Source organism: Scophthalmus maximus, chromosome 14, assembly GCF_022379125.1.
Source record: "Scophthalmus maximus strain ysfricsl-2021 chromosome 14, ASM2237912v1, whole genome shotgun sequence".
Taxonomy (NCBI): Eukaryota; Metazoa; Chordata; class Actinopteri; order Pleuronectiformes; family Scophthalmidae; genus Scophthalmus; species Scophthalmus maximus.
Window position 1 is genome coordinate 18,869,252 of NC_061528.1, and position 24,320 is coordinate 18,893,571.

Genomic DNA, 24,320 nt, shown 5'->3' on the forward strand with positions numbered 1-24,320 from the left:
TTTACAAAACTGCACTTGCAGTGTTGTGTGGTGAGACCCGAGCCATTTGTTTTGTTTTCAACTTACAGATCCAGGGCTGTGCCGAAAACCCATGAGAAAAATATTCGCTGATTTTTACAAGACGTGTATTGCTTTAGAATCTCTTACTGCCCCTTTAATTTATGTTCACAACAATACTTTGCACATAGAGAGAACATAAATATTAGATACCGTCTATAGCAATGCTTGTGGCGTGGCTTCGGGGACGACAGTGTTTCTAAGTTGGTTTGTCAACTTTGGTCCAGGCTGCAGTATCACAACAACTATTGGATGGATTTCCTTTATATTTGGTATATTTATATTAGGCGTAATCATCCAATACTTACTATATATATTACTACCAGATACTACCACCAGATAACTAAAAACATTATCATCAGCTTCAGCTGTACTATGGAAAATGTCGGGAAAATTGTGCATGGAGATTCTCTGGAGTTTTGCCTTTCTCATTTCTCTTAGAGCATGCAGGAGGCAGTACATGTCAATAACACCACTGCGGAAAGCTGTGTTTTTGTTTACAGTTTTTTTTCCGGAGATTTTCCTGCTGTATTCTGACATGGGCTACCTCTGACATTTTCTGGAAATTTGACCAAGAAGCTGGAATACTAATTACCAGAAAGTGTCAGAAGTGACATATGCTGACATCTGCGTTCTCACATACAGCCTCAAAGAGTTGATATTAGACTGGCTCGAGCCAATCCCAGCTAACATTGGGCGAGAGGCGGGGTACACCCTGTACAGGTCGCCAGCCTATCGCAGGGCCACATACAGAGAAACACAACCCAAGGCTCTCACATTCACACCTGAATTCAGAGTCTTCAATTTACCTAACTCCATTCTGCATGTCTTTGGACTGTGGGAGGAAGCCAGAGATAACCCACGCATACACAGGGAGAACATGCAAACTCCACACAGAAAGGTTTGAACCGGGATTCGAACCCAGAATCTTCTTGCTGTGAGGCGAACGTGCTAACCACTGCACAGCCCATTAGACTGTATAGTTTTATAGTAATACATATTACTCTTTTGGCAGTTAGTTACAAATCCTACAGTTAATATTTGTGTTTGAAAACCTAAGGCTTTGCAGGATTACCTGACAAAAGACCTTTGTGAAAACACTTATTCAGAGATAAAAGTTGGGTTTTTCTATGCCGTCTGATTCCAAAGATAAAGAGCCTGTGTTGACACTGACTCGTGTCAGAGAACAGTGCCTCAATCTCTTATGTCTGAATTAGAAAGAATTTGAAGAACTGCTGGATTCATGTTCAAAAGTGGGTTGGATGTAAATATTTTCAAAGCATAATTTTCTCAATGTTGTTGAGATGGTGTAATGTAGGGCGGCAATGGATGAAAATTATTACTTTCACTTTTGGGCCACAGTCGTGATCATTTTTGGCACAGTGAGGGGCGCGGGGACGTTTTCCCGCCAACACATCGCAGGTATAACACACTGCTTCTTTGCATTACGTTTTTGGATGAAACACAAATCATGTGGAGGCTGTAAATCTCAATGAGAATCCACTGAGATGCTTCTCATTGAGACGCACATTCCTGCTTCTCCTCCCACTTCACTCCCACACACACACACACAAACAACCGAAATGAGATAATTAGACTCTGAACTTGTAGAAATCTGTAAACCATAAGAATTGCTGACATTAGTGCTGAATGAGTTGGTAGCAGAATGAAGATGCATCAAATCTGGGTATTAATTTGTTATTTATTTTTGCTATATGTTCCAACTTGATTTTGCTCCTTGTGCATTTCGGTGCTGAACATTAAATACAGGGACATGTTTGTTGCTGTAGCCCAGTTATCAAACAAAAGTATGAAAATGTGACTCAGTGATATTGTTTTCAACTGTTGACCTAGATGCATTTGAGATGTTGTGTCTTTTGCTTCTATGCTGCTGTTTTGACTGAATGTGTTTGCTTCTCAGAGAATAATGTGCACTGTAGCATAGGCAGCAATATATATACAGTATACATGTATGTATGCATCTATAAATGGAGAAATAAGGGAAACGTTGTAACATGTCATTACAACTAATTTTTTCAACTTCATCTGTATAATGAAGCATTTTTTTCTCATCCTTTTCCACCAGTTTTCTATGTGTGTGTGCGTGTGCATGTGAGTCTGTGTCTCTGTCTGCGTAGCATAAAGGGCCCCACTTTCCCGGAAAGTGTCTGGTCCGGCCACTTCCCTTACCCCACCACAGCTGTTCATACAAGACGCTAACATGAAATGATAGAGGGCAGAGCAGAGAAAACCCCCTAGAAAAATAAAGTGTCAACAGCCCAAATCCCGAGACCCTCCCTGTTTTAAATGCTCACTCAGGCACATGCCAAAGCTCTGCTGGCCAGCAAGAACACACCACCACCACCACTACCCCCACCACCCAAGGCCCTGACCAAGCTGAATATCTAACCAGAACAAGAAATCCCCAACTTTGCTTTGAGTGACTGGCTGGAAACAGTTTTTGACCTTTGATTTGTCTTTTGAAAGAAAAGCTATTTTTCCTCCTAGTTACCTAATTTCACCTACACAACATTTTATCACAGCTCCTTAAAGCTCATGTACAAAATACACAACACACTTGGCACCCATTTATTCAGATCAATGAATTCATGTACTGTAAGTCCAAAGCATGCTCATTATATTTGGATGAATGTCTCCATTGTTGGGGAATCCCGCTAACGCCCAATTTTGAAAATTCCGTTTTAGCTCTTGACCACAGACAGCTGTGCATCTCCAGCATTTTAATGAAGACACGTGATCCATTAATATATTAAGTAAAGTGGATATTATTTTAGCTTCCCTTTTAACCTTCCTTAATGAAACTTGACCTTTTCCCCAAATGTGGTCTTCTGTATTGTCTCTTTTTGTTGAAAATGTCCATAATGCACTTAGAAATATCTGCCTAACTCTTGAAAAGTGGGCAGTCGCCTTCCTAAAGTAGTTGCACTTCACTGAGTCACTCCAAAGGCTATGAAGGATGCGTCAGACAGACGGTTTCCTGATCAGACCCCGGGGAGAGAACATTTATGTTAAGTTTTAGATGGGGAGATATAAAAAAGAAAAAGAAATCTTAGCTATTTGTTTTTGGCCCTGCCCCCTGCTCCTCTCTTTGAGGAGCCGGTTATCTCTATTTGACTGAAAAGGGAAACCAAGTGTCAGATTTTAAAGTAGTGCACACTTTCCCAGTGCCAGGACACACACTTTTCAACCTTCACTCGTTCTGGAGTCCAGAGGGAAAGCAAATGGATTTTTTTTAAATTGACACCATCTCACAGGGAGGCTGTTTTATTTTTATTTTTTTTTATTTCATATTGTTTTGACTGTCCCGCTCTTTTGATTGATGTCAAAGATCTTGTCCTGAGGCTGTTGCCAGTGCACGAATTGAGATGATGAATCACATACTGCAGCAAAAAAAAAGGGTCGGACTGCAACCTCTGGCATGACGGCTTTTATAGGTCACCTCTGGTATGTGAAGGCGCAATCGCAGCGGAGCGGTTCCTGACGAAAGGGGTCTACTTTTTTTGCACACGCAAAACTTCCAAAAGAATCCATTCCGGACAAACGGTGGGCGGAGGAAGTTGGGCTTGAATGTCAAGTATCATGTGTCAAGGCAAAAGCTTCTTGTTGAGTTTGCAAACCCCATCATCTCTCCTTGCTGCGGTCCTTAGTGTACCACCATCTGGCCCACAGCTGAAAACTATTAAGATCTGCTGGAACTTCCTCCTCACTATTCTTCCCCAGTTTGAAGGCACGTAAGTCGCTTTTATCTCAGCTCTGCTGTTGTTTGCATGTTTCTCTACATGGATCTTTGTGTGTGTGTGTGTGTGTGTGTTTTTGTTGTTGTTGCCTTCTCCCCGTAAAGGCTAGCGTAACATCAGTTTGCCGCGTTTGATCCGCAGGAGTTTTGAGTGCCAGACTGTGACAGAGCGAGCCTGGCGTTTAGATCAGACACCAAGACTCCACGGTTGATTCAACTGAGGAATTCTGGGACGAAATTCACAAACAGATTGCAGCCGCGATGTGTTTAGTGCTTTACTCTTATCCAGCAAGATTCCAGGGCTGGTGATGGGCAAAGTGAAGAAAAACAAAGTTGATTTGTCTTTTCTGAGGCATTATGTTGGAGCCACAGTGTTAACAGCCCGCTGCCTGTTTAGTGCATATGGGTCAGATTAGTGTGTGGCTGAGAGGCGTTTAGAAATGGGATGTTAACTTCTTTCTTTCTTTCTTTTTTCTCTTTAAACTTGTTCATGTGGATTCATTCTCTTCTCTAAATCGTTGCATGGGCTGAGGAGACGACTTGACAGGGTCAAAGTAGGTCGCGCTCACTTCCAGAAAGTCTTTCCCAAATTCCAAATATTTGAGTCACTGAAGGTGAATTGTTCAGACTCTGGACATGTTTACTGCTGTGCCTTTTGGTGATGTTTTAAGAGAATGAAGTGGAATTTATTTTCCACTAAAACTTAAGAAGTTAAAGCTACATACCCATCTGTTCCGCTCATACTACATATTTTGTAAATGTGAGGGGTTATATACCTTTTGGTGATTTCTTCTTTTAGTTCAAATGATTTCCTGTGATTCAGTATCGTCTTAGATGTTTGTATGCGGCAACTGCATGTTGTGGTTTTTTAATTACCATTTAATCGTGGTTTGTGTCCAATTACAGTTGTGATTAGACCTGATCAAGTTGTAGCATTCATAGTAACGGGGGATACATGTGATGTTAGGTCAGCTTAGTGTTCTGTGAGCCTAGTTGTAAGTGTGTACACGCGGTGTTCTGGTGAAGAATCCAGCAGACCCGACTCCCACTGCAGCGAGTAAACACTGAAAGGAGACAGAGGAAGTTTGCAGCTCTGTGAAAAGTTTGTGTGTGTGTGTGTGTGTGTGTGTGTGTGGGTGTGTGTGTGTGTCCTGGGGTCAGCACTTCTCCCAAGGGTGTGCTGTTGAATCACCAGACAGGAAGCTGTTAAAACAGGCCGAAACACTGCGGTCTGTCTATCATGCGTGAGTGACATCACATTCAGGTGCCAGGCGTGGCGTTGTGTTACATCACAGTATGTACCACAAACAAAACAAAAAGGTACAGCCAGACTCTGTAGGTTGTCAAAATGAGGCCGGCCCTCTCTAAACTTAAAGCTCTTAATAGTGATTTTTTTTTATTCTCAGCAAATACAGAGGATCAGGACTGGGGCCAATTAAGTTCTGTCTTTAATCAATCAGTACTGGGGGTTAAAAAAAAAAAATCCCTGATCAGCTGCCAGCCTTTGTTTGTTGTCACCTCTTTTACTCTGCGAATTCCAGCTGTCAAACATACCATACCTTGTTCATCTGCGCATGCAAAGCTTTGAGCAGCAGTTACTGTATGTTAGACCTGTAAATTTCCTTAGCAGTAGAGATACTATGCTTTGGCAGACTCAGGAATGTCTCAGTCTCCACCCTTAAGCTTGTTCCATTTAAAACGTTCTACTTGCCCGTTCCAGGGCCCGTGCTGCAGGAAAATATCCCCTTTCAGTGGGAGCCGACTTACATTGCATTTGTATTTGCCCCAGCTATATGCCATATCAGAGCAGAGCAATAATTAAATATTCAGACCCCCCCCGCCACTATATTTAAGCCTGATGCTGTAATCATTTAATTATTCTCCTCATCAGTCTATAATCTGTACCACAAAATGATTAATTGAAAACAGAATTTTTGAAATTTCTTCCAACTTATTTAAAAGGAAAACAACGAAAGATGGCATTGACATATTGAATTCAGACACTTGAAGTTGAAATCAGCTGCCTCCTGATTTCTCTTGATCAACCTCGACATGTTTCGACACCTTGACTGGAGTCAGAATTGATTGGACATGATTTAGACAGGGACATGTCGGTCTATATACAACTGACGATGTATATCAGAACAAAAAACAATCAACGAGGTCAAGGGAACTGCCTGAAGAGCTCAAACACAGGATTGATGCCAGGCACAGATCTGGGGAAGGCTACAACAAAAGCCGCTGTAATAAATGTTCCTCAGAGCCACAGTGGTGTCCATAATTCTGACATGAAACAAATAGGTCTCTTGTTAGAGCCGACCCCCCGTCCAAACTGAGCAATCAGGGGAGATGGTGAAACACTTCCTGCTATCACTGCAGCACTCCACTGACGTTGGGTTCACGGCAGTGTCCAGAGAGAAGCCTCTCATCGGTGAAACACAAATGAAAGCACCTGAAGCACTCTCAGACTGTGAGAAACAACATTGTCTGGTCTGATGAAATCAAGATTGAACCGTTTGGCCTCAATTCTAAACCAGGCGCCGCTCATCGCTTCTCATTTTCCAGACTAACGAGACAGTTTTCTTAATCATGGCAGAGCCAGTTTAATCCAAATTAAGAAATAATTGGAGCGTCTGTCTTAGGTGTGTTTTTAAGGATGGTTTGTTTATCACCAGCTCCTCCCAGCAGCAATATGTTTGACTCAATAGACTGAATATCATTTTGTACGGGCATCATACTGCTTCTCAGTCAAAACTAATGATCCATTACCCTCCAGTGTTACAGTGATCAATTTCTCTTCACATACTTAAGTTTTTATTTTATTTCTCGGGCCCCAAGGACTATTGCTTGATGATGCCTGGTACATAAAGGCCCTTTTTTCTGAGTGGCTTTGTTTCTGTCAAACCCATCAATAGTGTCTGTGCATCATACGACACACTACACAGCATAAACATATTTTGAGAAGTGAAAAAAACAGCTAAATTGTTGTCTCATTTTTAAACGCAACCCAAATCAATTTAATAATTATGTAATTATATTTTTATTGCAGCAAGAATGAAAGACATGACTATAACATATAAATGTGTCCTGAATATATTGAATAAGGATGTATTGTTAAATAAAGTCTAAAGGTGACTGCATCACAAAACTTTCTAGCTGGTCTGGATCCAAGAGCCATTTTACCATTCATTGAGCACATAAATGAGGGATTTATCTGTACAATAAAAAATATAAAACAATATTGCCAACAATAAAAAAATGAATAAAATAAACATAAGTTTGCGCTCATATTTTATGCATCCACAAAGGTTAACAAATCATCTGAGGTCATTGTAGCAATGTAAATACACAATCACAGAATAAAATATGCTTTTTGTAAATGTAGCTAGTTTGCAATACATACATACAGATATAATCAATCATCGCCATATTGTAGGGGCTATTAGCAACTAGTAAGAAAAGAGCATGCATTGAATTAGGATGTAAAATATGAAACAAGGACATAAAATGAGTTCAATAAATCAAACAAACTCACCGGTGGCCGCAAGGTCTGAAACAACGGGATTTTTGGCTGAACACAACCAGACCTTATATAACCTCCACTTCCACACACTGGTAAAATCCTTCCACTTACACCTGACCCCACAGAACAGGCAGAGATGCACCCGGGCTTGAGATTCTTCAACAAAGCACTGTCACTGATGTTATTTACTCATAGTGGACTTCTTCTGACCAAGTACATTCCATCAATAACTCTAAAAACTAAAAAAACTGAGTAGCTCTGAGGTCGTCGGACCATGTGGTGTGTTAGAGTCATCACAGGAGAGAGATGGGTTTTCTGATGGGAGAGAAAATGTGTGAACTGTATATCTCAGGAAAAATTACTCTTACAAACGTTTGGGCATGTGTGTGTGTGTCAGGTCAAATAATTCATACTGTAGTTTTATTTGATTGAGGTTTGACTATTTTTAAGCCATGAAGATCCCTGTGTGCCTTGTGCGTTTTTAAACCAACTAGATGTTGAATTTACCAGTTTGCTACAGCAGTTTCTCAATTTAACATAATTAAATAAAAAAAAACATATCCAGCCTATATCAACTCATGGCTGTAGACATAAATCATTACTTGAGTCTTTTATACTGTATATAAATGTTATGACTCTCCTGGTCCAACATGTTGGCAGTTTTGTCCTTTGGCATGAGTCGCCATCCGGTCAATTCACCGGAAATGTAGAATGACTTTTCTTGATATATTGAAAATGGCATAGTCGGAAAAATGCAATTCATTTCCTTAATTGCCCAGTCGCAAGTTAGTTTGTTTTGAAAAGGCACAGATTGAAATAGCTGTTATGGAGCGTGTCTCGCATATTTTGCCATAATAAAAAGAGTAGAAAGGATATTGATTGTGGAGCTCGCTGACGGCCCTCTCGCCTTGGACACTTTGTCCTTGAAGTCCGCAAGATTTGCTGAGCTCTCATGAGGAACTGATGCAAAGGCCTGAAAGCAGCCAAGGCAAGGAGTCACATTTTGACACGCGCCGTGGGGGGCGGACATTTTGCATTTGGAAGAGAAATTGCTCCATTTTTTCTGTGGTGCAGCACAGTGCGGGCCGACTGTACCGGTTTCTGTGTCAGGGCTTGTCAAGGCTGCACTGCTACTGTACTGTAAGTTACAGAGAGGGAAAAAACACTGGTCATGTTCGTATTTCACTTCATCCTGACTAAGTCAGTGCTAGTGGAATAATAATGTATAATGTATGTATATAATAATGTTATCAGTGTCATATATCTGGAAATGATTAGAAACAACACACTGAAGTTCAATCTTGTCATAACTCAACTTCATGGAATTGGAGTCTGTAGCCTCTGAATGCTGAGTGTGCAGCTGAATGTGTTTTTGAAGGATTGAACTTTGAGAGAAACTATTGCTTTAGTCCCGTAAGGCTGCTGACTGAAAGAGGGGATGGTAAACAAAGACACGTTTTACTCTGCAGAATTATAACTATAACGTTGATAGAAATCACCCGCCTCAGACAAGCCCCATGCTGTAAAACACTACAAGGTCAGGAGTGCAGACTCCACAGATGCTGAATGTGATGTGGCCCAGTGGTAAACAGAAGAAAATGTCAGAATTTGGTTTTTAGACTTTCTGCCTTTTACAGTGAAGTTTTGGAGGTCGAAGACATTTTTAACTCCCTTCTTCCTGCTGCTTTTCCAGGTGGAATATTGGCAGTAACACAGGAGGGACCTTTGGAGACGCACATTTTTTCCACTATGAACCGCGCCTTCAACAGGAAAAAAGGTGAGCAAAAATAAACTTAATAAAGCTTATGGAATTTTGCTGAGCCTATTTTAGCTTTAACCATGCCACAGACCCCATCTCTCAGAGGGTTGACAGAGGAATACTGATTCTATCACACACTGGGCGTGTTAAAGCATCTTCAGCGTGTCATGGCATCTGAGTGTCAGTCTACGTCAAGTAGAAATGTGATCTTCTTCTTCTTCTTTTTTTTAATAATTTGTCTGCACGTCATGACAAGAGATAAGTCCTCACTGTTCCTATTTTGAGTTTATGTACATCAAGATGTTTCACTTTATTTCTGAATCATGTTTAAAAACAATTAACCAATAATTTTAATCAATTACTTCAGATAGGTCATTCATTTGTAGGACCATGAAGAAAAACTCAGGCATGATGCAACTTGAAAGGCTGTTTGGCCAACAGAGGCTGCAATAAATAAACCCAAACGTAAATGTATTCATACCTCAAAACTGTTGATACAAGCATAGCTGGTAAAAATTAAAATGGTCAAACAGTCATAACAACATATATCGTACATCATAATATGCCTTTGCGTAAGTGTTAAACAACTAAGGGGGTTGCACAACACCTCAGAGTCTTGAGGTGACCCTGGCCAAAAAGCAGAGGAGGGGGTATGTGGGACTCCAGTTTAATGTGTTTACCACCATCTGTCCCACTCCCTCTGGTGTGCAGCAACAGATCCAGACACGCCTTGGACAGTGTTGGGGAAAGTGTCGGGGGCTCAGGTGGTGCACTGGGCTTAAATGATATTTGGGTGTTATAATTCACTTCTTCCCATTACCTCCTCTACTTTAAGATGGTTATCAGGGAGGGCAAGCATTCTGCTCACATTTAATTTCTGTTGGATTTCTGCAGGGCAGCTCCGTGCCTCTCATTTTAGCCGGGATTTAGGCTATGTCCTCTTCTTTGCAGCTGTGTGAAGCTGCTAAGGGGCCATTCATCCATCGGCCACAATGGTGTGTGAAAGCCTTTTTCACTAAGACAGCGACAGCAGTTTCCTGACCTCTGCCATGCGCTTTTACCTCTGAACACCAGCACAACCGTGACTCTTGGGCTTTTCTCTAGATTTAATTCCTACAACATTTGTTACAGTCAGTCTCTGGTGAATGATGCCAAAAGGTCACCGACAGCTTCCGTAATAAAAGTTTTTCCCTCTCAGAGAGGTGAGGATTTTTTTCTTTGAGATCGTGAATCTCAATATACAAACGACTTGGAACAATTTGTGAATATGCACAGTACATTTTGCTACTTGCATGCAGGCCCGGTGGGCCTTAATAGTCCAAGTTGCCTGTTGCAGAACAAACTGTTGATGTTTATCTTCCAAATATTTTCATATAACAATCTGAACGAAGACATTGCTATAATGTTTAAATTGCTGTTGTGAATGAGCTGGTACAGTATCTCAAAGTGTTCTTGATGAAAATCTGATGATACGGAAGATAAAACAAGATTTCACTATAGAGTAAATTATTTTAGTCCCTTTTTAATTATCTGTATGTAAGTTTTATATTAAATGTTACATATAAGGACTTTTTTCTAAAAGTTGCTTTGTGTTGATGTTGCTGTGAATGCCACTCCATTACGATGTGATATTTTTGTTTTACAACTTAACATTTTTCATGGATTTATTAATTTTTCACAGGTGGTTAAGACAAAAGTCTACAAGATACTTACAGTTTGTCTCTCACTGTTCCTGTTCACATCTTTGCTGGTAGAAGTTGTGCTTCAAAATCCAATCAGAATAGTCAACATACAGGCCTACATGTGCATAAATGTCCAACAGCTGTTATTTATGAATAACTCTTTGCACCCCGCCCCTGCTGCCTTTTTTGGCTGAGGGAGTGAAGGCTGGCTCTGGCGGCAGATCCACTCCACTGATTTACCTACCTACCCCCTTTATCTTTGCGTCTGGCTGTGTTTTTGGACTTGATCACGTCGAGGAGGTAATGCCAGCAGGGATCTTGATCATTTTTATCTCCGATGTTTATTGCCCCGTGCTCTTGGACGTGACTTGCACTGAGTAGTTTGACTCCACACAGTTCATGTGGACCGTCTGGTAAGACGCAGAGCAGCAAATTTGAAAACCTTTGACAATTTGAAAAGCATTGGACAGCTGATGTTAACCCTGCATTAAACTGTGTTTTTTTTTTTTTTTTAATTGTAATGCCATTTCATCATGACATCATCATGATATAATTTAAACCATATGATGGCAAATGATTGGCTTAACCTTCATAAGCTGTAGATTATGTCTCTGCTAATGTGTCTGTGTGATTTTGTTAGTTGCCAACGTTATTGCATTGTTCAATTATATGACATCAAATTCTGACTTGAAAGAGTCTGTATAAGCATTAGGTCGTGTCTATTGTACTATGAGATGCAGAGAGATAGCGTGAAAATTTCCTTTTGGAACTATGATGGCGTCACTTTCTGACTTCATTGTGACTTATTCATGTAATCATGATTATATGATATTATTTAGTGGGGATTCATTGACTGATCAATATGAGTATACATGTTTTTGCTGACCTTAAGTTTGGTGAAGATCCGTTCATGCATTTTTGGGCTATTTTGTACACACACACGCACACACACAAACACACACAGGTGAAAACAATACCCCTCGCAGGGATGCCACAATACTAGATATTTGGCAGTTGGTGTTGTGCAAGCAGTAATTTCACTTGGGTAACAAAGTGACACACCAAGGGTGTGAAAATATTCATTTAAAAAGTCAGCGTTTTATTTTTGACAGGCTGAACATAATGACAGTCATCACTTTATGAGCTGTCGTTACTTAAGGCTAAACAAGGCAATGTTCGACAAGTGGCCAAGGAGAAGCAGTTCCAGCCATCGCATTAGAGAGGTTAGTGTGATGTATGAGTTCAATAATTTAGAATGGCCCTAAGGAAGGATGTTATAAAAATTGAAATGGCCCTTGATATGAAAACGGTCCCCCCCCCCCCCCCTTTCTAAATGATAGCTGTGAAATTAAACCAACTAAAGTGGTTGGGTGGAGAATTCCGGCTTTAAACACACACAGTCACAGAACTGTGATATTCAAATCATTGTTAAGCTGTTTTTTCTATTGTTAGGTCAGATATCCTCTATCCATCATTTTGATGGAATCAACAAAAAGCATCCATACAGAGAAGGAGATGCAGAGGATACATGGCTGTTAATCTTCTCACTGCTAAGTGGTGGAAAATATAAATACCAATATAATTTTGGCTTGGCTCTAATATGAGCCCCGAAACTATGACATGAGACCAGAATGTAATTTTTTTTGTTTCATAAATGTAATTTATGAATGTCTGATTGCCATGTACTATAATCTGGAGCTGTATGGGCTATTGCCCGAATGCTTGCTCTTACCATGATGGTTCATGAAGCCATCTGACCAGACCTATGATCCATAAGCATTTCCTTTTTTGGCTCTGTATAATCCGCATTAGCCTGGAATGGGCCCGTGATTTCTTCCAGCCAGCGGTATTTGCTGCACTTGATCTCCCTTTAATTTGAGTAAACTCTTTCCAAACCATTTCAGAAGAGTGGGGAAGGGATTTTACATGAATGCACAGGGTCTTTTATACAAGAGCATTATGACTTTTACAATATGATTCCATCCAATACATGAGCACTGCGGTATGAAGTACCAATTTGAACCGTCTAGTTTTCAGCTGCCACTCTCTCTCTCTCTCTCTCTGAATTGTAGCAGAGACAAAACCTCAATTGAGATTCTCTCAAAGGAGATACACTCATTGGGCGGCTGTGTCCCGGGAGGTAGAGACAGTCATCCACTAACCAGAAAGTTGGCGGTTTGATCCCTGCTCACCCCCGGTCCACATGCCTAAGTGTCATTGGGCAAGACACTTAACCCTAAATAGATGCTAGCAGTGTATGAATGGGTGAATGTGACTGGAAAGTGTTTTGAGTGGTCGATAAAAGCGCTATATAGATTCAGTCCATTTTACCATTGTAGCATGGACTTGTACCTTAACTTTGGCTTCACACTGTGTGTCAAACACTATTGAATGAATGGGGCCAGTTGCTCGTACAGTTTGAAATGCTTTATCTCAAAGTTGCACCGTCCTACTGGGCCTCAGAAGAAGTGCGGCTTAGTTCCTCGCTGCGTGGAAGGTGTCTCTCTGCATGATAGAGAACTGTGCACACCCAGCAAGTACACAGTGTGTCATTGATTGAGCACTGCAGTGAATTAGGCTGTTGCCTTGCCCACTTCTTGTGGCCTATAGAAACACGGTGCACTTAAAGCTTTAAAAGTTAAAGAGCTAAGCCCTGAGAATGTTAAAGAGGAGCAATCCCAACACCGAACATTTTGAGTTTACTGAAGGTTAAGTTTACACATAACAGGACTAGTGCAAGACTGATCCTTTGTACATGTTTTCTGTGTTCTTCTCAGTGAAATATTGTCCTTGAACTCACATGCAGAATCCCTAAAGGTGAAAATCACAAATAATAATGTTTTTGTAAAGTGGAAGACTTTAGAAAACTTGAGTTCTTGTTGTTGCCTTTGCAAGCATAGCTCATTGAGACAAATACTCTTTATCATACCAGTGCCTGGATTAACCCTAAAACGGGAGATAGAGAAGTGTGAGATAAAGCGAAATACAGCTGTAAGCTTGTAGATAAGAAGAGATTTTTTGGGACAAAGGTCTAATAGATCAAACTATCAATAAAATCCACAATTGAACACAGTGTGCAGGACTCTTTTCCTCCAATGTGTGACGGTACAAATGTGTGTTAGGGCTATGATGCAATTTTTATGCCTCCATGGCAACAGCCATGGCTGGATGTTTTTATGTCGTATGTTGTATAATGTCCTCCAAGTTTTTATGGTTGATCGGATAAAATTGTGTCATGGTAATTAAATAGATTGTAAGTGGACACAAGGTCAACACAAGTCCTGCATCTGATGTGGAGGCACTGACTATTTGCCTAATTTTCAGAATTTTGTCAGTGAAGGAGGCAAATTCATTGCAGGCCCTGGTGGAAAGAAGTTCAGGGGCTACTGACACAGGAGGGTTTTTGTTAGCTTGTGGAAAGTATTAAACAAGGCACGTGCATCATTTTTGTTTTTCGCAATGATGTCAGAGAAGAAGGATTGGCTTTCATTTCTCATCAAGTTGTAGATCCGTAGTCTTTCTTTGTAGATGCCTTAGTGAACCTGGAGATTTGCTTTTTGACACTCTTTTTTCTGTTCTTACCAACGTGGCATTTCTCCGTGGAGATATTTTTTTTTACCACAGACAACTTTCAACTAAGTGGGTGCAATGGCATCAAAAACATTTGCAATTTTAACATTGAGGTTATCAACAAGCTCATTTACTGAAAACACAGTGTTCGTGGGTGTGGAGGAGAGCCCCGGAATAAAAATGTCACTGGTATTTTCGGTGATATACAGTTTTGTAATTACTTTTCTTTGAACATTTGTCGGCACAGGGATAGCACTCTTGAAGAAAACACAGGAATGATCAGAGAGAGCAACACCAAGCTCCACAACCTCAGAAATGTTCCCACCCTTGGACATGATTAGGTCCAGAGTCTGACCTTTGTTATGTGTGGGCTCCATCACATGCTGAGTCAGTCCATAGTTGTCAAGGACACAACACAGTTCTAATTTAGTCCCTTTGTTCAGGGGTTTGTCAACATGAATGTTAAAATCACTAACAATAATTACACAGTCAAAGTCAATACAGGTTATAGACAGTAGTTCAGAAAAGTCATCAAAAAGGGTTGCACGGTATTGAGGTGGTCTGTAGATATAAAGGAACAATAATGGGGAGGAGGAATTCAACTGAAGAGCCACATATTTAAAGGAGGCAAAGTTTCCATAAGATATCTTCTTACATTGGAGGGAATGATGGAACAAAACAGCCACTCCACCTCCTTTTTTATGCACTCTAGATTCACTCATAAAACTGAAGTTGAGAGCAGCAGCACTGTTATTTTGATCTAACCAAGTTCCAGTTAAGAAAAAACAATCAGCATTTTGCTTGAAAATAAAATCATTGATTAAAAATGTTTTTCCTTCCAAAGACCTGACGGCCCATGTTTTGGGACTGGCTGTGGCTGATGAGGAATGGATGCTAAATTTGCTAAATTGCAGATAACTTGGGTGTTTCTTGTTTAGCATTTTCCGATAACTTATCAAGACTGAAATTGAGGAAGCTACCAGCGTATTGGGCCCTGACTTATCCTGTAAAGTGTCATGAGTGCAATCTGCTTTGTAGCCAGGACCAGGCAGATATCAGACAGAGCTTACTGTATTTTGTAGACTAGTAACTGGACGTACTGTACATTTACCTTTTGTATCCAAAAGGCCAAAAGTTAAACTTCATTGTTACAAGATAATATCCTGCAAAAACACTTTTGCAACACCGTAAATCGACCAACTTGACTGGTTGGTGGAGGCAATAATTCTGTTCTGCTCTGTAAAGTTTCTTGTTAACTTAATAATGAAAGTCCTGAGGGCAGTTCTACCACCAGTGGCTGAATTAATTTAAAACTGAAAGGTTCTGTTTGTATGGACCGTTCACCACCGCATTTCAAAGCAGTTTACCCTTTAAAGTGCTTGTTTCAATACAAATGATTGAAGTAAAGTGGTAAATAGAGTTCAGCATAGATTCTCTCAAACATCTGGCAATAATGGATTTGTGGACCACAGCAAATTATAGAACATTCTCAGTGATGCACAGACTAACATACAATGTATAAAAGACCAGTGAGTATCACCGTGACTATTTTATCACTATCTATCCTCGTAAAAGACCCGTTTTTCAAAAACCTTGTGATGCGACAGCAAAAACATGACAGCAGCTGTTGCTAATAGAAGTAGTTACTGGAGTGTAACATGCATGAAGGACTTGTGACCTTTATACTTTCACACATCCCCAAGTGGTTCGTCAGGAAAGCAGGAAGAAGAGAGAAGCGGTGCAGTACTCGTCTCCAGAGAGAGTACACCACAGCGTGACAGTGATGCATTGACACTCTTCAGGCTGTCTCCCCTTGCATTTTTTCGCGCATCTTCATCCAGCATCTGACAGCTCAACCTCACAGAATGACCTTCAGACACGATGACTTATCCTTACGCCCCCAACAGTTAATCTTCTTTTTTTTGACCACCTGGACAAAACAGACGTGTAACTTTTCCTACTTTTTGGTGTGTTCACTTGAATGACATTTAATGCAGCGAAGGGTTAGAAAAGAAGTCAGTCAGCCCCCCACAGCACACCTCCCCTCCTTTAATCAGAACGGGGTGTGCTGACTACTTGAAGAAGAAAAAAAACATCAGGCTACCTGCCATGCCGCTGCCTCAGCTTCCCCCCCCCTCCTCCTCCTCCTCCTCCTCCCCCTCCTCTCTCCTGGAATTTACTGTTTCTTAGCCTCCTTAGCTGTGCATGAAAGGAGGAGATACATCATCCCTCTATCAACTGTCACTGAAGAGTCCCGCGAGGAAATTGATTGCACTTTGGGGGAGACGGATGTAAGGGACGTGCAGGGATAATCTCATTGCACAGCTGTTAGAGGGGGGGGACAAGTTCAGTAGAGGAAAGAGAGTCCGAGTTAACAATGCAGTGTCTGAGAGGTGAAACCAACTTCACAGAGAAGCCCTGTGTGTGTGTGTGTGTGTGTGTGTGTGTGTGTGTGTGTGTGTCTGTGTGCGCGTGCGTGCGTGCGTGCGTGCGTGCGTGTGTTTTCCTGTGTCTTTGTTTATTTTTTTGTCATCAGAAGGATACCAGAAAAATTAAACATAATCTCCTTTACAAGTCAAGAATCTGCTTGTTGGTTTCCTTGGCAATAATAAAGTGGATTAGCAAACATAAGCATTCAAAATTAAACCAACGCACTCTTAATTACCACTAATTATAGTAGACTCAGAATTCATCAAGCCACTCAGCCAACAACAACAATGTGAACCGAGTGATTGCAGACTTCGGCACCAGAGGACACGGTGAAGTGGATTTTGACATCATTTGCACCTTTCGATGTCTTGATTAATGCAATCAGTCCACAGGTTGAGTGCCCCAAGGTCACCGTCATGCTTCTTTTGTCACAAGATCCATTATCGGGGCGATAAGCCATTTATGAATGGGAAATGAAGAATGAGAAGGCTCTTTAATCAGTGGATGATTAAGGAATGTTAAAAAAAACAGCATAATGGGACGTCTCTCATTGTGCCATCGGTGACCTGTAATGATCTCTGAACCGCGGTTTAATCTTTAAAGACTGTTTGGGGGGCAAGCAGGGAGATTATTCTACAAGCTTTCTGCTCATAGAAACAACTTTCTTTTTTTTTTTAATTCTGAGTCTTCAATTGGATATTAACAAATTGTTCCTACCGTTTCAGTTTTTGAGAGGAAAATGTCTTTTTAGGTCCCCAGGAAAAGCACATTCTCCTTTTATGTGTTTTATACTGACAAATGTCCCAATTTAGTTTTTCCAACTGGTTGTCCCCTCTTAGATTATCTCCCAATCAAATCATGGGTCTACTGACTCTTGGTACATCTGATCTCCATAAAAGGCATCAGTTCACTGACTAGTTGCAGCATCATACAACTGTTCAGATGAGAAGTTTACATCACACAGTGACACTGTAAAGACATAATACAGCATCAAAATGGTTTCCAAAACCATTTACTTATGTTAATTGTTACAGGATATTATTCATTCAAAAATGGCTGTGAAATGTTTGCCACAGATGTCAGGTGGCACTATCAAGCAACCTGTGCCGCCGTGTGTGTGTGTGTGTGTGTGTGTGTGTGTTCGTGAGACAGTGCAAACTCTCCCAAACTCCTTGCGTTGTCATCTTGACACCATACACTCTGAATCATGGAGCTTCAGTTACAAGCACAGACGTTTCACTAATGTTCAAATATTCTTGACATGCAACGATGCACCCTCACCTTTTTAATTTCTCCCGCCTAGAGCACGGAGGCACATCTGTTTACATCATGTCTCTTCTTTCATTTGCAATGCAATGCACTGCCTCAAAAAACTTCACGTTCAGTGTGAGCACGCCTTCAGAGAGATGGGCTTGTGGCCAGTCAGCCACTGCTTCAGGTACCTGTCTTTCAGGACAAATTAGGGTCGGAAACTGGAACTACGGCGTCCCCCTTTCCTAATTGCCACCATTGGTTTGCCCTTGAACAGGGTCTTTAACCCCCCCAACAGTTCCAGCGGAGCTGCTTTGTGACCAACACATCTGTTGTGGTGGATTGCGGATGTAATGGGAAACTCTCAGGTGTGACTGTGTGTGACTTGTTAGAGAAATGTTCTGCCCTGCTGACTGAGGCTGTAAAGAGATAGGTCTCTGTCTCCATCAACTTGTGAAGACAGTCAGTAGCTGAGCTGGGGGTTATCTTATAGTGGAGGACCTTTTGGCACACGTAGGTCAGGATATAGGCTAGAGGTGTGGATGTCTTCTAGTATAGTTTATAGTTAATGACAGCCAATGATGGGACTACATGGAGGGTTTCAATATATACAGAAGACACCACAGGGTGACAGTCCTCTCAGGACAGGGTCGGATTTTGAGATGCCTCTGCACTGTCCGCCTGTGACATGTGTCCATCTCCTCAACACATTGGGTATCTGAATAAACACTTGTGCCTAAGACATCCACAGTCTCCGGTTGCCTGTCTATCGACTTCAACTTCATAAATCTTTCCATTACATCACTGTATCAAGAAGAGAAGCAGTAACTGGAAAAGAAGCAATTGCACTCAGTGTAACCTCCCGACTTCATGAATATTTCTGTCCACAGGTTCAGCTCCTGCTTTTTTCTGTTTACGTGCTTTGTTGCTAAATATTTTGTCCTCGCGCCTTCCTTCACTTGTGTAACGAGATTTACCTGCTTGCGTAGCTGAATGTGCCTCCGCCACACTGAGACTGAGTGAGCTGTTTGTGTTGTTTCAGATAAATCATGGATGCACACCCCGGAGGCACTGGCCAAGCATTACATACCCTACAATGCCAAGGTATGTGTTACAGTTAGAATCCTTGATGTGAGCACTGTAACTGTATTGCAGTTAAAGTGAAAAAAGGGGCATTCTGATATTAAACAGCGCTTAGAGGCTTTTAAAAAGAAAGGAACAGAGTAAGAAAGTAAAACCGAGTCCTTCTTTTTGTTGCTTCCACCTCTTTTTATTTGCTCCCGTTAGTTTCACCTTTCAAACTGACGCTTAAATCCAGGTGTCTCCTGCTGCATTACTCCTGAGACCACCAGGCCTTTCATTGAGGACAGCATTTCTCTGTGTGCGGTAATGTCTCTGGATTTGTTGTCTCAGGCACTGCATAAAGTGTTCTCAGTGGGCGCAAGATGAAGCCACCAGCACAGCCCACAACATCCTTAACCCATTTAATTTCTCTATCATAACCGACATACTCAGCAGTGATCATTTGGATTTTTTTTTTTTCGGTTTTATTTTCATTCTGGCTCACCTCGAGCCAGTGTCAAAAAGTGGATTTGCTCTTATTTATCTTTTTCCGAGCAGCTGTTTTCCCTCGGTGCAGCAAGGAGGGAAAATTCTCGTCAAACTTTAATTTGAAAGAGTCTCTCTGTGTTTTAGCCTTCTTGATTTGTTTATTTTTTTAATTAGCGTGTCACTTCGGGGGGGGGGGTGGGGGTGGGGGGGGGGGGGGGTTATGTAAATGTGACTCATGCTTCCGTCAAAACCAGCCAGAGCTCCTGATCCTGACGCAAGAATAACTTAATGGCGGCACACGCAATCCTGACTGGAAACACGTTCTGTTACAAAACACTGTTGATGGAGGCAGTGTTTCGCTCGGGGAGCGGCCCTCTGTCAGACTGGGTCTCTGCTTGGACCTGGGGTGGAACTCTGAAACTACCACATTCATCCAAACTGCCGAAGCTCCCCTCGCAGCGTGCAGCAGAGACGCAGCGTTTACTGGCCGAAGACAGATCTGTACAATCAAAGCATGTTTGTCAGTTTTCATAATGTCTACATATTGTCAGCTTTCCTCTGACGAGCTGCCTGTCGGGCTAGATTTGCTCAGATCTGAGCTCACCAGTCATCGCTGAAAGAATTGGAGGGAATGAGATGCCTAAAATGCTGAGAAAGTGTTTGGCCTGTTCTTGCAGGTTTAAGCCCTAGGAACAGTTGATCCAAGGCATCGGGCTTATTCAAACAGAGAAGGGCTCATTTTTCTGCCTCTGGAAAAGCAAAAAAAGTTTTAAATTTTTTCCATATGTTGATTCAACTAGGTCATAGAAGTCTTTGATTTAATGGCACTACCAAACTATCGGAGTTATTTTGTCACTCCTTTGTTTCCCTCCAGGCTCTTTGAAACTCACCCTGAGATGATCAGTGTGATTCGTGTCCTGACACAGTCGTGGCAGAGCTGATGAGAAACGTCAGCTCACACTTTCTGTGTTATTTTGGTGATTTGAGAGGTTTACAATCTGCAGTTAAAACATGCAAATTGTGAGTATTATTTAATAAGATTAAATCATTTTTTAGAGTGAGAATTTGTAACTTTTAACCACTTCTGACACCAGCAAAATAAGAAAAACTAAGTCATTTAAGTCATATAAACACCATTTAGATCATAGTGTTGGGAAAATTAAATGCTAATGATTTTAGGACGGCAGTAATTTATTTTATTATATTATGCTATAAGGAAAGCAGTGAACTATGCCAATTAAACTATATTCAATCAACTGTAAACAACAGCAAATCACACCAAAGAAGCTGCGACCAGAACAGAGCAATTGGCATTTGTGCCTAAGAAATGACTGAATTTGTTATTCAAACAACAAAGGATTTTTCTGACAGTAAATCAAATGTTTTTCAATGCCGGTCGGTCCCATCTCAATAACTTCCATGGACGTTTCCCAGGGACGAACATGAAATTCTGTGAGAAAATAGAAATGCAGCTGTTAGAATAAATCAAAGCTATGGACTTTTCCGTGAGACATTTCTTTCAGAGGACTGCTTATTATTAATTAAGACTTGCAGAAAAAACATTATCGAACAGCTTACTGAATAAATTAAATATGAAACACCAATAAATAAAGAGCTGTGGGAGAGTTTGGGTTTGAATGTCTCCAACACTGCCTCAGTATTTCTCTTTGACCTTGTCCAGGTGCCCCGCTGTGGTTTCAGTGATGCTACAAGTGTGATGACTAGTCAACTGACAGACTTGTCATTGGCATGTTTTGCAGGTCATTTTGGTTACTGACAAATCATTCAAGCCGTTTTTCCAACCGAAACGCTCTCCTGTTCTCTGATGGATACTTAAGGGGCCACGTGTTTGTTGTGAATCGTTACCCCGTCATGAGGAAGTGGAACAACTCCAAACAGAACGTGTCAGTGCAGGTGGTGTTTTCCTGATTTGGATTTAATTAGCGTTATGTTCTCTCTTGGTGACATTAGTGACTGTCATCTCCTTCAACAGCCCATCTGTTTCTGTGCTCCCGCACGTCTTTATGTTTTCAACCGTTCTACCCGCGGCTTTGGTTATTGACTTCTGGACCACAGGAAGAAAGAAAATGTCAAGAGGTTAATATCTTGAGCTGCTGAGATCTGACGTCAACAAGCACATGCCACAGATCCTGGCCTTTTTTAAAAGTTTGTCCAGAGGAAAAAAGAAAATGGGAGCATCGGGTGGAGTGAGCTGTATGGTCAAGTCATTGTTGATCTCTGTGAAATCTCTGTATGGTCTGTGTGCATTTTGTCTAATTCCTTTCATTTACGGGTGCCTAGCTGAGGTGTGAATCCTTACCGGGAACAAGGGGCAGGGTGATGGGTCTCGTTTTTCAGCTGCGTGCGCCAGGTGATGGATGAGCCTCCGAACTCGGACTACCTCGTGAAAAACCTCCCCAGCCGCAGCCCAGATTGCACTGGTCAGGCACAACTGCGTCTCCACTCTATTCTGGGCATCTGTCAGCGGCACTCTCACAATGTCCTTAAGTGTGTGCAGTTCATTTGTCATACAGGGGTGTGTCTGTCACAGCGCTGACACTTTTGTTCGAAGCGGCAATCTGTTTTCTGGCTTTTTTGATAGGTGCCACTGTGGCATTGATTCTCCCGTCTTACAGGTTTTAGAAATGTGGAGAAGAAATTGAAGGCTCCGTGTGGACACAGAACAAATATGCTGCAGGTTTAATTACTTGCATAATATAGGAGCTCCCGTCATTTGTTTTTATATTGCTATATTAATTATTTTTTTACAACTCTCACAAGCACAAATTTACTTACAATAATAACCAACTGCTAAATGCATTGTTGGTAACAGAGGAGAAAAGGATTTCTTTTTATAGAACCAACACGACAAAACAAACCACATATGGACACCAGCATTGTCCCACCTGCAGCATAAACTCCGGAGTTATATGGACATCAGCAGAGCCGAGTCACGGGAAGCTTCACACAGATTCTATTGTGCTGTAAAGACAATCCATGTCTGTTTGCGCCTGTGTGCTCCATTCCCACGGGAGACATTGTTATTTTGTTTTTGTCAACCTTTGAGAGGCCAATGCTGGTGTTTATGAAGTCTGATATTGGAACAGGCTCCACACATTAAGCTCAGGAGGCACTGAAGCACACCGCGAGTGTGTGTGTGCGTGTGTGTTTGTGTGTGACTGGAACGATTACCGCTGCTCCTGCCAGATGGAAAGCACCATGTCCAGGCACAAAGGTTAATGTCTCCATCTGTTGGAGAATGGCAGAAATGCTGTGTGTGTGTGTGTGTTTGTGTGTGTGTGTGTGTGTGTGTGTGTGTGTGCGTGTGTGTGTGTGTGTTTGACACATGTTGTCATTTGATATAAAACATGTTTTACCAGATGATTAATGTTACCTCTGAGTGTTATGATAATTTAAAAGGGTTCGCTCGTTATGTAGGTCGATATATGCTCTGCTAGAGTTTATGTACAAAAGACCTTTTCCACAGTGTATTTTTTCTTTCCTTCCTTCTTTTCTGTCATATCTTCAATGTACAACTCTCTCTTGTCTTTCCAGTTCCTTGGAAACACAGAGGTTGAAGCCCCAAAAGGCACAGAGGTTGTGAAGGATGCAGTCAGAAAGCTAAAGGTAAAGCCTGTCCTTGGGATAAAGTGTATGAAGCTCAGAAGAGTGTTTATCAGTGACCAGATTGGACAGGGGACTCAGAGCACAGGGGGGGTGGGAGTTGGCGGCACATGCCCCCCTCCCTCACTGCTCCCCATCAAGGTGCCCTTGGAGTTCTACAGCTCCCAAGTGCGGATGCCTGTAACTGCTTCATTAGCACAGCACTTAGCTATGTCAATCTTCCCCAGGTATTCATCAAATTCAATAAATGAGATATTTAGCTGCCATTAAAAACTCTTGTTTCAAGATATTGAGCATAGATCCTTCAACTGTGACATTTTTAACTTGATATACTAACACACTGGTGGTCTTTATAAATCACTAAAGTAATATACACTGTCACAACTCAGTGACAATTGATAAGAACTTAATCTCCGCATATGAATTAGGTGATGTGATTAGATGCTATGGACTAAATTGTCTGAGAGCAATGAGACTGAATCAAACCAATGATGTTGTAGGCTGTGAAAACCAGAGCAATAAGATGAAAGTACCTAAAGACATAGATGTAGATGTGAGGGACCCTGCAGAGTTGGATCATAGCTCTCTGATCCATTGTTTCATAGACTGTTAATGAAGACGGACGACGCATCTCCACTTTCACCCATTGTACAAAAATAAGGCCAAAGAATCCCAGATACAGGTGCTGCCATCTTGTGCTTTTGACATCATTTGGAGCCAAAGTCTGCATAGTAGTGGTCGCAGAGTAGAGCCATAACCTCAGCTGTCAATCATGATGTTTCACCCTGTTTTTATAGAATTACCTTAAATGACAGAAACTATCTTGGAGAGGAAAAATTCATTAATGTATACTTTTTAGTTTGGTCCATGTCCCATCTGCTAACATGGAAGAGGTGGGGTTTATGACCAATGCTGCAGTCAGCCACCAGGGGGCAATGGAGATGTTATGACATCACAATTGGGAGCTAGCCTGGGAACCATGACGAATTCTGGAAGCTTGTGTCATTTGTTTTGCCAAATTACGGTCTGGATTTCCTCCATTGGGAACCAATTTCTTCCGGCAGTCCAATCACAAGCGATCATCTGATAATGGGCAGGGTTTATACCATGATGTGG

The 24,320-nt window shown here is 41.5% G+C and overlaps 1 protein-coding gene across 10 annotated transcripts in view; it reads left to right on the forward strand.

The window, feature by feature from the left end:
• Positions 1-24,320, forward strand: part of gulp1a (GULP PTB domain containing engulfment adaptor 1a) — an 81,561-nt gene that overhangs the window by 49,340 nt on the left and 7,901 nt on the right. Inside the window, exons 1-4 of one of the 10 annotated variants that reach the window (XM_047337072.1) lie at positions 3,445-3,809; positions 9,031-9,114; positions 19,072-19,133; positions 23,136-23,207. In XM_047337072.1, the coding sequence (XP_047193028.1) occupies positions 9,087-9,114; positions 19,072-19,133; positions 23,136-23,207 (162 nt within the window). In that variant the 5' untranslated portion in view covers positions 3,445-3,809; positions 9,031-9,086. Of the gene's footprint in view, positions 1-3,407; positions 3,810-9,030; positions 9,115-19,071; positions 19,134-23,135; positions 23,208-24,320 lie in introns of those variants that run through there. The other 9 variants (XM_035651360.2, XM_035651359.2, XM_035651358.2 and 6 more) reach the window with 9 other exon arrangements.